Below are 17586 nucleotides of genomic sequence, written 5' to 3'. Positions count from 1 at the left end.
CTCTTGCAAAAAAAAGGAGGGGAAAGGAGCATGACCCCGATTATTGTAAGGTACTGACCCATATTTAGGCCATTCAGTACCACCTGCTGTGGTGGGGCTTCAGCGCACGGGGGAGGCACTCCCCTGTCCCTGCAGACAAATTGGAGCCCTGTTACAAGGTTAAAGGACCTCGGGTTGTTTATTCTGGCACTGAGAAGCCTAAGATAGGATTTAACTTTTAGATAGTGGTCTGTTAATCAGTGCACGGAAGAGGAAGTGGCTTCCCTTTCCAGGGATGGGGCCAGGCTGCCAGGAGGAAGCAGTGCTTCAGCTGGTGGCAGCAAAGCACAGGAAGAGATGAGCAAAAGCAGCTGAAAATGTTGTTCTATGAGGTGAGTTACCAGCACTGCTGGGGCTCACAGAAGCACTTGTTCTGCGTGGTCTGGGATGAGGGACTTTCCTGGGCAAAGCATTTCAGCAGCTCCCCAGGAAAAGCAGCTGTTTCTACAAGGATGGGAGATCAGCTTTAGCTGTTTCCCTGTGAGGTCTGGCTCGGAGAGGGCTTCACGGGGGTGACAGTAACCAGCACAGCAGGGAAGAACTGCCTGGAGGTGGAAACCGCTCCTGGCCCCTCCCCTGGCATCAGACACTTGGATCTGGGGCTGTCAGCTTGTCCCTCATACCGAGTCTCACCAAGACAAAGTGCAAAATTTTGACAAGTGACGCCACTTTATTTTGGAAGTTGACAGGATTTCAATGTGAACTGAAGAGACTACAGAGTTAAAAACTGAAGCTGCCACAAGCTGAAAGTAGAAAAATATACTGTATCTAGATACAAAGGTTTGTTGAACATCATAAAATGTACCAAAAGTTGTTTAAATAAGCACACACAATGTCTTGACATGCATGCACTTCATCCTTTGAACTCCAGCTAAGCAGCAATTTCTGATGCAGAAAGCTTCCCATCCCTATGGGAGTTTGAGGAAATAAAGTATCTTCCCCAACTTCCCTGGTTCCTGGAAACAGTTTACCTGAAGCAATCCCTAACTGCAACAGAGCCTGAAATAAAATAAGAGTATTACATTCTGTGACCAGAGGTGAGGAAGGTCTGAATTCCTTATGCACAGGATCTATGATTTGAGGGTGCTGAGTCAAACATCCCTGATGCCCTACTTGCCCTGTGCTGTCAAAACAACCTACAGAGAAACACTTTTAGGTTCCTGTCTCTGCTGAGCTTCACAGTGACTGCTGTGAGGGAAACAGGGGCATTGAAGATTTCTTTTGCATGAGTTCCATGGTCTTCATCTCACACCTGAAGTCAGGCAGTACCACAGTGGCCAGGCTGACAAAAGAAAAAGAAACCCCATGCTACTGTTTCCTTTAGAAAACCCAAACATGTACCATTTTTGAGTTCTATTGAACTCTATTTCTCAAAGCACTTAAAAGCTGAGGCAGAAACAGCACTACTTGGAGGAAGATGGGCAAAGTACCTTTTTTTTTTTCCTTTGGACCACTGAGACTTTAGACCTTGCTTAAATTTTCCTTCCTAAAGAGACTGCATATAGGGCATCAGTTCTTAAATAGGCTTCATTCCTGTCTTAAACCAGTTTTGTCTTCAAACTTTGAAGCTAAATTAAGTTTCGCTTAAAATCAGCTGTTTTCTTTTCTAGAAAGCCTGAGTTTTGGCAATGCAAGCACCATACTTATAATGTAATAATTAAACAATGAGTTTCTGACTTGAAGTTCACTTAGAGCAAAAATGAAGAATTGGGTGTAGCTGCGACAGGTTAGGTATTTTTAAAAACATAACTGTACTGTCTAAATTTAAAAACAGCAGCAGCTAAATGCCACCAGTGTGAATTCATTAATCCAGCTGGCAGAGTATTATGCATTGTACAAACGTTTTGTGTGCACATGTTGACATCAGGCTTTAAAAGTCACCTAAGATAGTTCTTTAAAGACACTGGTACAGTGTATTGCACTTGCAGAACAGTTACCTCCTGCAAGATCCCACTTGTAGTGAGTTAAAGTGCCCATTTTCTCACCAGGAATAGGAATGTCACCTTGTCCACCAGATTCTGATTGCAGCAGAATACACTGAATTTTCTTTTCTTGCATAATTTTGTGCTTGTGTGTTTTTGGAAGGCTATATCCTGATTGAAGGAAAAAATTCAAGAGCATGAAGGCCTCCATTTCCTTATCCACTCTTCCTACATAAAATAAGCATCACCCTATACCCGTAGATACAAACAGCTTCAGGCTCTCTTCAGACTGTGCAAATTAAATATTCAGAAAGAATCTCCATCAGCATAAATCTGGCTCCCATTCTGCTCGATGCCACTCTTCAAAGGTTGGAGTCAGCCTGTGCAGCAGACCCATCTTTCACTTGGCAAGCAAGAACAGCATCGTGGATACTGTGAAACAGCAACTCTCTTGTTACACTTGTATCAAAAAAATTCAGTCTTGTCAGTTCATTTGTCACAGGGTCTACAAAACAAAACCCAAACATGGCATCAGTGCATACACTTAAATACAAAGATGGAAGACAATGGCATCCCAGGAAGAAGATGAGAACTTGTTCTCTTACTTGTTACTGAAAAATTTGAAATAGCCAGGTGCATCATGTGCTACTTCTACTCTAAACAGGTAATTCTCTTGTGCAGACACAGACAGAGGCCTATTCTTGGCAGAAGATGCTACAGTCACAAATATCATATATTGGAACATTTCAGGCTTTTTCCTTATTACATTACCACTACTAGTTCAAGATACTAAGTTTAGTGTAGCATTCACAACCTGCAGCTAGAAGAAATGGGAGCAGGACCCAGATCTCACAAAGCTGGTTTCATCAGTGCTCTACTTTCACTAAAATTAAGGCATATGGGCTTGCTTTTCCTCAAATCCAATTTCATGTAAAGTGCTGATACTACTCAGGCACAACTGGCAACAGGAAATTCAGGAGCAGAGGGAAAGAGATAAAATACAATCTCTCACATAAAGCTCACATAAAAAAAAAAAATCTCAACTCACCACTACAGCTGGCAATGCAGACACAGACACCAACTTCATTGTATTTTTTTATAATCTACAACAGAGTTAAGCTGAAGTTAAATGCAGATAATACATCATCATACACATAACAGTTCTGGAAGCCAAATACTGTGAAAGCTGCAGAGTACACATTTCCCAGTATTCAACTAAAAGAATTAAACCAATGATTAGGTGAGATATTGGACAATAATTGAGATTATTTGAGCAGACAGTTATGTCTCATGCTGACAGGTTCCTTATTAGGTATCTGAAAAGTTTTCTGTGGGTTTTTCTGGGGAAAAAAACCCTACTTACTGATTTTAGTGTTTTTGCTCCAACTGAATCCACAAAATTCACTGGGGTGAAATCCAGAATTAAAGAGTGAATATTCGTTTTGGGCTCCACAAAATGTTCATGCTCATCAGGAGACATGTCTTGTACACTAGAATCTGCAAATTTTCCATTCACAGGTAAGTCATCACTTGCTATCTCATGTTTTACACTTGCTTCTACGTCGTTTGTCTGGGAAAGAAGATGAATAAAGCTTAAAGGCAGTCAATGCTTTTTCAATGTAAATCCCTTTGCTCCCCTCACTTGTGTGTTCTTTAAGCCTTTAAAAGGTGTACAGCTCCTGGTCACTACAGAAACTGGCTTGACATGCACACTCGCTTCCATATCTTGTGTATATCAAGGTTTGTTCTCTTACACTCAGCCTTTCTACAGTCACACATGAGCAGCTTAAAGCTGTTATCTCAGGACTGACTACCCATTTCTTTCAAACATTGACCCCTGTTCATCTTTACTGACACATTTTTACTCAATTTCCAATCCCTGGCTGATTCCATCAAGACCTATATATTCAAAATAAAGAACAGCAACTGGGCTCTCAAGTTAGGCCTTTTTTAGGTTTCTCATGGTAAAATCACACACCATCTCCCACCATGGCAGTGAGTTTAAACATGCATAAAAGTACAAGCATGTCCCAAATCACCCTTCTCAATCTTGGCCATTCCAGGATTAGCAGAGGGGACAGCGCCTTCTTGTTACAGGGGCTGCTAATTTGAATTAATTTTATTGTATCTTATTTTTACATTATTATTCCAAGTGTGTAGGGAGGGGTAGAGGCAGAGTCCCTTTGATTTCTGCCAACACTGGTGAGACAGCATGGCTGTGTGGAGAGTTTCTGTGCCACTCTGTGCTACCTGAATGCAATCAAGGTCCAACACAATTATCCAGTATAGCAGTGAGCCTCTGATCCTTACACTGTTCCTTCAGCTAACCTGTCCCCACTGCATAGCACTTGTTCCCTAAGCAGCACACGTTGTATAAAGCACAAGAGTTGTAACACCTGAGAGCAGCCTGTAAGCTGATAAAGCAGAGGTAAATATTTACCGGAGAGCTCACGAGCTTCAGCACAGCTTTCTTTCTGTGTTCATTTGCTGCCTTTATCTCCCTGGCATGGCGCTTCTGGGCTTTTCTCCTTGCTGCTAATAAGGCACTAGGGTCCACTCCAGTCTGTTAGGAGAAGAAAGTATGATCAGAGGAGATTCAGCTTGTTAGGATGGCACTGGACTATCAATTTGCACTGAATTAATCACTGCCATAAATTTAAACAAGAAGCCTGCACTTTCTAGCTTCCCTTGGTGAGGCTGAGAACAGGGTAAAGAAGAAATCATCTTGGCAAGCACTGTGTTAACAAGATGAGGGAAAGATCCATCACATTCTTTTCTCGAAATCAGACAGTGTTGTGTTTCAACCAAACGCTGATTGGAGTGCAGAGAGCAAAGGGGAGAGAAGTGCATTTGGGCAACAATCACCAAGATCTCTTGCTTTGTGAGGGCAAATACCACCCACCTGTTTTGTATAAGACTCGCCACAGGAGCTACAGAAAAATTTTTCAGAAGTTAGTACAGGCACAGTTGTCACTGGGTCAGGTGGTTCTGCTGTTGCCACTGGCACCCAGTGAAAGCCTGGGTGACACAGGCAGTGAGGCACACCCTGTGTGCATGTCATCTGTTGCCCATGAGAGGCGCTAAATGCCACAGCATTCCACAGTCTTACACTTCAGTAAAGTTTGTTACCCAACAAGAAAACTTTTATTCCCGTTTTGTTTTCAGCTCAGCAACTAGTTTCCTGCTGGAAAAAAAAAAAGGTTTGACCACCACTTTCCATTCAAGAGCAGTCAGTATGAAGCTACACTGTCTGTTTATTCCCTCCCACCACATTGTTGCTTCCTAAGATAATTTGTAGCTGGCTGGAGGGTCACCTTCTCATATTTTACAGATCATTAGGGGCCACGGGCTGAGAAACACTGTACTGGGCTACACTAAGGGAGCTGAAAGGTGAGCATGTTTCAGAAGCCAGTTTGAATTTTCAGGACACAGACATTAAAGAATTTACTCACCTTTTTCTTCAGTGCACTTGTATATGACTCACTATTGGCAAAATAAAGAGATGTATTAGCTTGAAATATTTTGATTCCAGGATATTCTTTAACCTAAGAAAAACATTGGATGTGCACAGTTAAATATAATAAAAGCCTCTGTGTGATCACAAGATACATGAACATGCAGCAGTTTAACTGCCAACCCTGGGTGGCTCTCAGCATGTTCCAGATAAAGAAGGTTGGCACTGTTGTGAGCAAAGGCAACCAAGAGATCAGAACCTCCCCCTTTCCCAGTGTAAAACTGCACACTATCAATGCCTGGTAACATTTCTCCTTCTATATTACACCAAAATGTACAACCATAAAAAAACCCTAAATATTTGGTTCTCTGATGTTGCTATTTGCAGCTGGTATTACCATGAGGAAATCATGCACTCCTAGAATTGCTTGCTTTTAGCCTCCCTTTCTACAGGCATAATAACTTATTTCCCTTTTTCTCTTTTTTTTTCTTGACTCCCCAGATACCAAAAAAATCAGCCTTTCAAATCTTTGGTTTTATCCAGACCTTCAGACAGGTCTTGATATTCACTTCTATCCCCCACCTTAAATGCAGTCATCTCTAAACAGGCTGAACTGTGACATTTTGCATGCAAATGACCTGGCCAGCAGCAGAGACCCAGCCTGCCATATGCTGCCAACCCCACCTTTACCCAGGAGGAAATGCTGACTGCATTCAGTGTAACAGAAATGGAGTCTCCTCTCCTTTGCACACAGATATCAATGTGTGCACTCATATTCCTGCTTTGCATCATATTTAAAGCAGAACTGCATTATCTTTTTCCATAGGTTTTTACAGACTGGCTCCTCAGTAAAGGAGGATGTAACTTTCATAGCAGCATCTCTGAGAACATAGGAGAGTGCAGAAAATTGTACCTGCTATTTGAGAATAAATACAGCATGTTTATATCCATCACACTGACAATAAAGCTTTCATCAACTTTTGGTTGAACAAAATGGCATTTATGAGAAGCTAAGTGCATTGTGAGCAATTGTGCCATTAATCACGTATATTTAATGAGCAGGGGATGGGTGGGATGTTGTTTTGAACAGTTTGTGCAATTCTGAAGAACATACCAGTTTGGATCGTGGGTTCCATGGATTCCATGCACTTCTGCCACACAAATAAAGAAGGTGGCCTGGTATGCACTTGTGTACATAGCAGGTTTAGCAGTGGTATTCCAAAATACTTGGACAATGGAAATAGTATAAAAGTACTTTTGATCACTGCCTGGTAAATGTACATGCAGTACAAAGAACTCACATTTTGAACAAAGCAACTTTTGCTACTAAACCCACATTTATTTCTTTCAACACAGGTGAATGCTCAGCAGCCAGCCCTGCACATGTATGCAGTGTGGTAGGGCAAAGCAGCAAATTGCCACAGCTGTCTTTGCTCCACTGAATTAAACTACTCAGTGCAGAAGAACATGTTCCTACCTCTTCATACTCTTCCACATCACAGTAGATGTCAGTGTTAGGAATCTGACCAAGGATTCTGTATTCAGGGCTAGAGAGAAAGGAAACAAATATTTCCGTATTATCACTTATAAAGTGGAAACCTGAGTGTTTAACACAGACTGAAACTGATTTTAAATGGTCATTCTGCAGGGCCTGTCTGGTAGAGGATTATCTAAACATGGTTAAATCCAGTAAGAAATTTATGGCAGAACACAATATCTTTTTTGTCAGTGCAAAAACAATTTATAAGCTTAGCACTGAAATGTTATTTTCTGAAAAGCATGAGTCGAAGCATGCAAAAGTGCAGGGCAAACTCTCTGCAGCACCAATTGGTGCAACTCTATCGACTGTCTTGCAAATATACAAACTCGTACTGGCAGAAAACATGCTGCAATTTCAAAGAGCCACTCTGCTCTCAGGACAATGCCTAAGCAGATTAATATTCTCAACTCACAAGAACTGACAGCAAAGTACATTACTGTTCTGTTTGCAAGAATAAAACTGTATAGAGATGGCAGAAAAATACTCTTATTTATGCAGAGTGGAAATCTCACAATTTGCACAATTCCAATCCAGACAGAACCAAGACTTGTACACAGTTTCCACCTGTCCCAGACCTTGAGCCTGAAAGCCTCACATGCCAGTCCTATCCACACATGCAAGAAATCATTTCACTGTAGACCTGGAAAGCTGCACAATAAGAGCTTAGTCACTTTGAATGGGGAGAAGTGTCAAGAAAACTAGAACAGCCACAGTATTTAACAAATTAGAACTTATTTTTAAAATACCTAAGCTGACACAACTTCAGCTTGCCCATGACAATTAGTGCACACAAAACATAAACATGTACTGAAACTGGCAGCAAGAAGATTTAAAGTTCTGAACAATAAGCATTAAAAAAATAAACAAGATCAACCCCTATGAGAAATAAAAAATCTCCTGTTTATTACTGAGAGTGCAAGTTCTAAAAATTTTGTTCTCAGAAAAAGAAAACGTGAACCCTGGATCAGAGCCAAAGGGCATGACCTATATTAGGAAGGAAATTCCATACAGCGTGCAGTTGAAAAGGGTGGAATGGACTTCTGTTTATTTGCACCCCTTAAACAAACAAAACCAAATAGAAGATCAGCAAACACTAATTTTGATAAAGAAGAAATCTGACCTTTGTGTTCTGTAAATAACGGTTATCATTGCAAATGTTACTGCAGTAAGCAAACCATAGTCTAGTCCCAGGAAAAGAGAAGCCACAAAAGCTACCACCCAGATGGCCTAAAACAAAGAAAAGGTCTGAGTTATTGTGCATCCTTTCCTGTTAAACACAAAAACAACAGCATAACCCAACCTCAAAATCTATGTATCACTTCTGATCAGGAATAGGCTCTAATGTAACCCATTACGATGCCAGATGGGAACTGCCTTAATCTTTCAGAAGGGCATAAAAGCTCCAGGCACTCTAACTAATATCTGACTAACTGTCACAATATTAATTAATGCCTTAAGTCCTGTTCTCCAAGGAACTCTGTTCAACCATCAGACTCCAAATAACTTAGGATAAAAAAAAATATTCAAGGCTTGCAAGTAGCTCTAACTCAGTTCCATCAGCCAGTTCACCCAGGAGAGAAATGCTACCAAAATGTTCCCTCCAATACACTCTTAGTTCTGGCCTACTCCAGCCAGGTTTTTGGTTTGTCTTAAAAGATGGCAAATACATTCAAGTGGTTTTCTTTGTTACTCTGTTTTCAAATCCTTCTCAGACATGCCCACAGCCTTCAGGGCAGTTCCTATAGCAAAACTGCCAGAGCTTTGCTCTTACTGCAACCAAACTACTTCTGACCTGAGTTACAAGATTGTTGAGCAACAACAAAAATATTCTTGCCTCCAACAGATCACTCTCCCAGGGTACTTCCAGCTCCCTGTCTTATGTTCATCTGCAATACAACACTAATTTGTAACTCGTGGTAAGTTTCTATGCTGTTTTGAGGATAGCAACTAATTTAATATAGTAAAATATATGCACTGAGCTGTGCAATACTCACCAGCTCGATCTTACTGGTTCTCCAGAAGCGCATGATATCTCTAAACTGTTTAAGCATTCCCTTTAGGTTCACCATGACAATTCCAGCTAGCACTGTCTAAGAACATTACAAAAATGCAATTTTTAGAAATAAAATAAACCCAACGTCAAGTAAGAACTTTAAAGAATCACAAATAACTACTTCTGTGCTTTCTAACTGATATAAGTCCACTGAAGAGATGCTCTATTTAAAAACCCACAACTTCTCAGGTATTTCAGTGGACACGTGCTTTTACTGCAGCTGCAGAAATGGCAAACCAGTTCAGTTCAGTTTGATTTACTCCTTCCTAGCAAGAGGAATCACATGGTCCTACACTTCATGCTGCTACACTTACAGTGCCTGAAGCAGTAGACTATAATCACAAATTCATATTTCTCTACAACATACTGAAACAATTCCTGCAACAATCATATAGTTGTAACCCAAGGTCCAACTGCTATAACAAGAAACAGAAATTTTGTATCCTTTGCACATCACCAGAAACAGATTCTTTTTAAAAATCAGAAATATACTTATTCACATAAATATATTTTTATACAAATAAGTATAAACTGCAGCAAACCCAACTCATTATGCTGAGCCATTATCCAGCCTCAGCCTTCTACTAGCCAAGATGTGACTAACTTTTTAACCTCAACCCTGAATTCCTATGCTCTAATCAAATGTGGCCAGCAGGACCAGCGCAGTGATTGTCCCCCCTGTACTCAGCACTGGTGAGGCCACACCTCAAACCCTGTGTTCAGTTTTGGGTCCCTCACTACAAGAGGGACATTGAGGTGCTGGAGAGTGTCCAGAGAAGGGCAATGGAGCTGGGGAAGGGTCTGGAGCACAGGTCTGACGAGGAGCAGCTGAGGGTGTTCAGCCTGGAGAAAAGGAGGCTCAGAGGAGACCATAGCACTCTCTACAGCTGCCTGAGAGGAGGTCATGGCCAGGTGGGAACTGGACTCTTCTCAGAAGTAAAAAGTGACAGAATGAGAGGAAATCGCCTCAGGTTGTGCCAAGGAGGTTTAGATTGGATACGGGAAAAGTTTCTTCATGGAAAAGTTTGTCAAGAATTGGAACAGACTACCCAGGAAGCAGCTGAGTCACCATCCCTGGAGATATTTAAAGTAAGTAGATGTGGCACTGAGGGACATAATTCAATGGTGGGCTTGGCAGTGCTGAGTTAACAGCTGGACTCAATGATCTTAAAGGTCTTTTCCAACCTAAACAGTTCTAAAGGGGAATTGCTTGAAGGTATTCTTATGTTCTAAAGACAGAGTCCAGGATATCCAATACTAAAAACAACAACAAAAAGCATTCTGGATCATTCAAAACATTATTTATTTCTAGGCTAATTTACAGCAAAAATGCATACAGAATTTAAAGGTTTCCAGATCAAAATCTAACTGTTGTTTACTAACCCTTCCACAATCTCAGCAATACTCCCGGGCCTCTGCTCATAGTCAATGCAATGCCTAATATGCAAAACTCCCTTACCTGAGGAAGTGGTTCAAAAAGGTATCCAATAGCCACAATTACCAACAGAACCATAATTGCAGAGAGTGCACCTGCAATCTGAAGGAAAAAAGCCAGAGATTATTTCTAAGTGTCCCCAAGGGGAAATATTACTGATTAGCTAATCCCTTGTGCTTTCAACAAGGCTGGTTGTTCAAATGACTTTTGATTCTTTCCATTCAGTTCACCCATTTTGCCTATCATGCTGCTTTCTATCCTGACCCAGTCTGGATTTGAAACATAGGAAACTCATTATTTCTTCTGGCCCAGGCAGAGAAATATAGCCATCTAGATAAGCTTAAGACTTCACTTTTGGAGCTCCAAAGAGTAAACTTGATTTGGCTCAGGATTTGGGTATTCTACATACCTGAGTTTTTCCACCAGTGCTCTCCTGGACAAGACTCCGAGACATTGAGCACGTGATTGGAAAGGTTTGGAAAAATGACCCCACAGAGTTGCATATTCCCAAGGCAATAAGTTCCTGTGTTAAACAGTAGAACAGAAAAAAGCCAAAGGCAATTATATCTAGCAATGGTACCAAGCTGGAACCATCCACAGACATTAACAACCACATCTTATTTACAGTGCTTTCCAGCAACTTCATTGTAGATAATAAGCAACCTCATTATAGCTTATACTTGCACTTCTCACACATGCACAAGCTGATGCATGTTAAGTCATTTGTTAAATAAAGTCTCTAAAGAAATGCTGGAGACATTTCCTATCCCTAAATGTTACACTGAAAACTAAAATGACAGCACTGTTTGTTTTAAGGATTTCTTCACCTTGGGGATAATTTGAATTTTAACCCTGAAGATACATAAAAAAATATTTTTTTATGCAAATATTCTTTGCTCCCCACCCTATGTGTTTAAAACCATGAGCAGCCCTGTCTGTGTTTCCATGAGTGGTAATCCATTGCTGTACATGAAAGAAGCAATGAGTGTCCACTGCTTCCTCAGGAAGATCCCACATGAGAACTGCTCCCATGAGTGAGGTCAGGGCTCCATCTACCTCAGTACTGCATTTCTGATGCCTAAGAAATTATTTGCTTGTAATGAAGCTTCCCCAGACTACTCTGCATCCTGCTATTTGTAAGTGAGTGATTTGTCATACATTTCCAATAGTTCTCAATGAGTTTTTCTTTGAGTTTGTACAATCCGTTTTGGATTCTTTAAACACTTGGATGCATTGCTACTGTGTCAAGGACTTTTACAGTTTAACACTCAGGTTAACTAGCGTCTGGCATCTCCTGAGGAAAAAACTTAGATGCTTAACTAGGGTCAGAGATGATTATGTTTAAGGTAAATAGAGCCAATTAAATTAACGCACTACAGATTTGTCCTCTTCTGTCTTCGGGTAACAGAGCACAATGACATGAAGGATGAGATTCACCTGACCAGATGTAAAACTCTGTAGGTAAACTTCGTTTACTCTCAGAAAAAGGCAATCATTTTGATAAGGGGGGGAACAGCTGATCTGTGCTGTGTCATATGTGTGCTCTAGGAGATGTGTTACAGCACAGGAACTCTGTCTCCCTTGACACCACAATGATATTGACTAATAATCCAGTTGAAGTATTGATTCTAAATTGTACAGGAAGGCGCGAGTAGGTGAGAAGGACATATAATTTCATTTTAGGGAGTCCTAAATACAGTCCTTATCACTCAAATCATGCTCAGAACGCTAAGTACAGACAGGGCCAATTGCTGTCCCAGAAAATGACAAGTTGCCCATTTGCAATGGGCAGGAATAAAAAGAAACTATAAAACATAAATGGAATTTTTAAACTCTAGACAAGAATTCTTTGACACATAAGGTACTGTATTTATCACATGGGACCTCTATGCTTTGCTCTATTACAGAAAGCAGAGAAAATGTAATTGCTCGTCAGGACAGTATGGCCAAGTAATGTCTGTCCCAAAAAATAAAATTAATGTGCATATCCAAGTATAGCAGAAGCAGGTTTCCCAAAATTAAGCTAAAAGTGAAATTTGTTATTTAAACACAGCCAGAAGAACTTAAACTAATTCCTGACCTTTAAATGTGTAGGCTGTCAAAAATCTGGCCTGATTCCACTATTGAAAAAACCTCAATTTTGCCAGTATCACACTCTCCTTCAACAATGTAACAAAGGTGCTACTGAGAATTTTTTACCTGATTCCCATCGATGGTGTATCCATGTTTAAGGGCAAAGATCTTGGCCATTGATACAGCCATTGAAAATCCAACTATTGCTATTGCTACTGCATCCCCAAGTATTGCTGGGATTAGCTGAACCTCAGGAACTGCTGGTGCACGTAACCTTGGAGATGAAATTAATATTTATAAATTAATATGAAAAGAACCATATGGAATATAGAAAAGGCAAAGTCTTAATAAGAATATATCATCCCTACCCTTGAGGAATATTCCCAACAACATTCACTTTGTATGACTCATTCAGATTCATTCCAGCTGAAACTGCTGTGCCAATAATGACCTAAAAATCCACAAACACATTTGTAAACATTATCTAAAAAGAGATAAAGCCACCTGAAGAGATATAAAGGTTAGCTGACTATGATTAATACACACAAGGGGTTACATTTATTTATCAATCAGTTTTCTGTGAGTTAGGGCCTAAAAAAAGCAGACAAAAAGGAGAAAGCATCATGACTTTCCATTCATCATGTCCAACTCATCCTGATTTTATAGTTTTTTTGTAAACATTTAAGTGGAACATGCTGTATGGTATGATATGAATCACTCAAATTCCCTTTACCTAAGCCAAGCTCAGGCAAAATAGTGTATTGGAAAAATTAAATGCAAAGACACTCCTGCCTGTGTGCACTGGCTTATTTGCATGTGCATAGCCTGTTACCTGTAAAGAGAACTGATGCAACAGCAAAGAAAGGAACACTGTTTTGCTATTGCCTATCAAAAAATACTCTATTATACCCTCTCCATCTCTCACCAGCATCCCTTTTCTTTCTTCCTTCTATCTAGATTGTGCCCATAGCTTCAATTATTCCCTTTATTGACTCCATTATGTGCAGGTTTTTTGAGAGCTGTGGTAATTCAAGAACTCATTCTTAAATCAAATCACTTTTAAAGGCAAAAGGTTGCCTAAGCTGTAGGCTTTGTGTGTATTATGATAGTCTGTTTTATACAGGTATTTTAGACTAGTTGTTTGAAACAGAATCAGTGCTGCAGCCAGTTATCAGTCTCAGAGAAAGGAAGACATATTTAGTCCTGATTATTCCTGCTCTTTCTGCTACTGCATTTCAAAAAGTGAGCAAGCCCTGCAGAACCTCTGAACAGGCATCTGTAAGCACCTTCCTTCAGGAAAGGGTTCTGAGCTCTTGGACTCCAAGTGGGAAATGCACCCAAGACACTCTGCATTGTCTTGCAGAAAATCAGTCAGATGCCCAAACTCCTGGATAGAGAGGGTTTTACAACACATATATATCTACACATTGCTATAGGGGACTGGAGATGTTTTAATTGCTTTTCAATTGTTCTTTGTGACTTTATGCTCTCCATATGGGCACTCCAGTTCTTAATTTTAAGAGAATCCAAACCTTCAATTGGATTAAGGCTCAAATGAATTATGTCCAATGAAAGTCACTCTCAAACTCAGTAAGACAAGAGAGAAAAGGAGATAGTTTCTACAGCTTTAGAATAGCTATATAATTTAGCCACAGAATTTCCCAGCTGGCTTACCACAATGATCTCCATAGGAATAGGAACTGGGAGCTTCTTCTTAAAACGGCGATTGATTGTCTTGCCAATCAGCAACAGAATAATGCACGTTAATCCAACAATCAATGCAGCAATATTGGTGGTTGTTATTTTTGAAAACACGGAAGCTAGGGTCTGTAATATCAGAAGCATCATAATTATTCTTAAGAAAATAGAATCTTCATGGAGATTTGCCACAAAAGAGCAAATTAGACATTGCTTTTCAGCTGTGGTTTCACTCTAAATTTATAACCACAGTGAACGAGGGCCTCACCAAAATACCCATTGTTCCTACAAAACACAGAAGACTTGAGTATCCCAGTGAGAGAAATGCACTTGAATCATTTACAATATCAGTGTTCCTTAAAGGGGGCAAAAATTTGGAGAAAAAACTTTGATGGGATAAAAAGCTTAAACTAAACCATGTCTTTCAACATTTTCACACATATTCCTCAGTGGCAGCTACCTGAAAGCAATAAATGCAAATTCCCTCTAATACCTTCAAATATTCTTTGGCAAGTCACATTTACTTAGAACTGAACAAACTATTCTAAAACAATAAAGCTGCCGATAGAATTATTGAGGTTGCCATAACAATATGGTTAAATAACAATGATCCTGCAAGGCTGCTGAACCAAATACCTTTTAATTGAAAATGCTTACTAAAAGGGTATTAGAAAAAAAAGACCTGCTGGAATACACAAGTTACCAGAGGGTAAATAATTCCCCATACTGATTATTCCTCCTTCTTCCACTGCATTAAAATAAATAAATAACCTCTGGAGAGGCCTTTGAAAGAAGACAAACATACTCTTCCTTATGCAGATTGAAAACTGCAACAACTGTCAGGATGTTATACATTCAAGATATCCTGGTAGTATGCATCTTGAATTTATATCTTCCCTTCTATTTGTTTGGCAATTGGTATGACTGGCTCCCAGTTTAGTGAACTGAACAGCAAATTTTGGAATTAATCATTAATGCAGACTTGTTTGCAAAAGGTTTGTTATATCTAAACAAACATACAAGAAGATTCCCACAACGTATTTTCTATAGCCTACATGTAGATGAAATCCTGAATCTTCATGATTGCTGAGCCATCAATCTGCTCAAAAGCTTAGGTTTTCACAGACATCTGAGCTCTTCCCTTTTCTTCCACTTAAGAGTGCAAAGATTCTGAGTAACATGTCCTAGCTTTGCTGAACATGTCTAATTTACAGTGAAACATTTCAGGAGCACGTTTTCCCCTAAAGCACAAGAGATTTGCTTCAATGAACAATATCTGTTCATTTTACAAAACTACCAGAATCTGCCCATCTCAGACTGTGTGGATCTATCAAGTTCCACTTGGGCTTCACTTTCAGATATTCATATATTGCTATGGCATTTAAAGACCCCCATACCCAGTGTTCAATACTGAAGATTATTCTGCTTAGTACTAAATAATACATAAAACCAGGAAAAAGCTTAGGAACTAGATCTAGACACACACAATTTGCATGTTTAGTAGGTGTAGTTACTCACATATACAAGTGACAGGGGTCCACTGTACCGGCTGGTCTGGATGCCAAGGAGATACTTTAATTGGGAAACAAAGACATGAACTGCAGCTGCAGTGGTAAATCCTCGCACCAGAGGCTCTGTTAGATAGATGGCCACAAATCCAAATCGAAGGAAACCTAAACACAACTAATGAAAAAGAGAAGTGTCAAGCATTTGACTTCCACTATAGTCTGGATATAGCACACCCCTCTCTCCTTTTCTCAATGCCCAAGCCAGACCAGACAATCCTGAACTTGGCTTTTCTAAAGCCACAGTTCAGTAAGCAGCCATCAGTGCACTCAATCTTCCCTGCCACTGGCAGGTCCAGTGTGAGATATGGGTATGTATGTATGCATTGTTTGTATGCATTTATGGATGGATTAGAGAACAACAGTTGAGTTTTTCTGATGGGATAGGAAAAAATGAAAAGGGGGAAGATCCCTTTTTTTCCCAGTCCAGCTAAGATGCCAGATGAAGCCCTGCCTCCAATGCATCCATCCCCAGTTAGGGGGCTGCCATACAGCAGTCTGTGTCCTACATGGAGCAGTGCAGAAGCACAAGTCTGGTTACAGGGGATCTACCATGATCCAGCACCCCCTGCAAGGCCAGCAGCAGCAGCTGCCCTTACAGCAAACTGTGAGCACATACCTGGATAAGTCCTGAAAGAAAGGCAAGAGCCACAGCTACCTGCACCCTCTTGGTATCCCTAGCACTGTAATATTCAAGGACATCTGTAATATTAGTAGAATTAGACTCCAGAGAAATAATTTCATCAGGCACTTCTCTCACAGCAACGCCACCAATCATCATACTAACCACAGCAAAAGTGCCTGAAATAAGAAGGAAAGTAATTGCTTAAAATCCTGGCAAGATTTTTTTTAGGAGTGGTTCTTATTGAAATACGTAGAATTAAACTAAAATAAGAGTTTTCTACCTTAATAATGTATTTTTAGTTCCCAAATCTGCTCCAGTACTCAGTACTATTAAAGCACTTAGATGGTGAACATACACCTCTGCAGTAGGTAAACACCATCATTTTTTTTCTATCTCAGTTCCTATTTTGCAAATTGAAAATTTATCCTGGCCACACAGACAGCCGACTGCAGCAATGAAATCACAGTTCAGGAGTTTGCAGCACACATTTCTAGATCTCATCTGATACAAGATGCTCTTCTACTGCTTTCTAAGTAAAATGGATAGACTAACAATAAAAAGTACTGGTTACGTTCCAAACATTTCTGTTTCTCCTATGCACTTAAATTTGAATTTATGGAAAACAACTACACTTTCTATTTATCCAGTTTTTTTTTTATAGCTTTATTAAACACACACACACATACAGACAGACTTTCAGATATCCATACAGATATACCTATTGATATGTGCCTGGAGGTTCCAAAAAAAGTATATAGAAAAACAGGATAAAATGAAGAATATAGGCCAAATACTGGGGGAACAGCCGCCAGCAAAGCATAGGCCAAACCTAGAAAACAGACACAAATATGTATGTTAAGTAAACAACAAAAATAAACCATCTTAAGCAATGGGATTTAAGCCTACTAAAACTGAACATGCCTAATAGGAAATCTAGAGACTTGTCCTGGGTTTAATGAACAGGAGATTTTGCAGTGAATAGTTTTTAAAATGTATAATACTCTAGAAGGGTTGAGTCAGGAAACCAAAGTCTCTAATTACAGGCACTGCAGGTGTGTGTGTGTGTGTGTGTGTGTGTATGTACACTTGTTCACCTGTTTCACCTTTGTGGGTGGAAACACTCCTTAATGGCCACCAAATGCCTCTAGTTGCTTTTGTTTTTATCTACAGAAGAATATAGTT

The 17586-nt window shown here is 39.9% G+C and overlaps 1 protein-coding gene across 2 annotated transcripts in view; it reads right to left on the bottom strand.

Moving 5' to 3' along the window:
* Positions 1-689: 689 nt before the first annotated feature.
* Positions 690-17586, bottom strand: part of SLC26A5 (solute carrier family 26 member 5) — a 33131-nt gene continuing 16234 nt past the window's right edge. For both annotated transcript variants that reach the window (XM_088165847.1, XM_014869037.2), the window contains 16 exons: positions 17123-17233; positions 16399-16580; positions 15733-15897; positions 14191-14343; positions 12885-12967; positions 12643-12790; positions 10853-10966; positions 10468-10545; positions 8950-9045; positions 8076-8182; positions 6893-6962; positions 5414-5506; positions 4402-4524; positions 3325-3531; positions 3010-3064; positions 690-2466 (listed from right to left, as the gene is read on the bottom strand). In XM_088165847.1, the coding sequence (XP_088021973.1) occupies positions 2324-2466; positions 3010-3064; positions 3325-3531; positions 4402-4524; positions 5414-5506; positions 6893-6962; positions 8076-8182; positions 8950-9045; positions 10468-10545; positions 10853-10966; positions 12643-12790; positions 12885-12967; positions 14191-14343; positions 15733-15897; positions 16399-16580; positions 17123-17233 (1928 nt within the window). In that variant the 3' untranslated portion in view covers positions 690-2323. The remainder of the gene's footprint in view (positions 2467-3009; positions 3065-3324; positions 3532-4401; positions 4525-5413; positions 5507-6892; positions 6963-8075; positions 8183-8949; positions 9046-10467; positions 10546-10852; positions 10967-12642; positions 12791-12884; positions 12968-14190; positions 14344-15732; positions 15898-16398; positions 16581-17122; positions 17234-17586) is intronic.

Source organism: Sturnus vulgaris, chromosome 5 (assembly GCF_052056855.1).
Source record: "Sturnus vulgaris isolate bStuVul1 chromosome 5, bStuVul1.hap1, whole genome shotgun sequence".
Lineage (NCBI taxonomy): Eukaryota > Metazoa > Chordata > Aves > Passeriformes > Sturnidae > Sturnus > Sturnus vulgaris.
The sequence above is the reverse complement of the archived record's forward strand: the minus strand, read 5'-3'. Positions and strand labels throughout refer to the sequence as shown.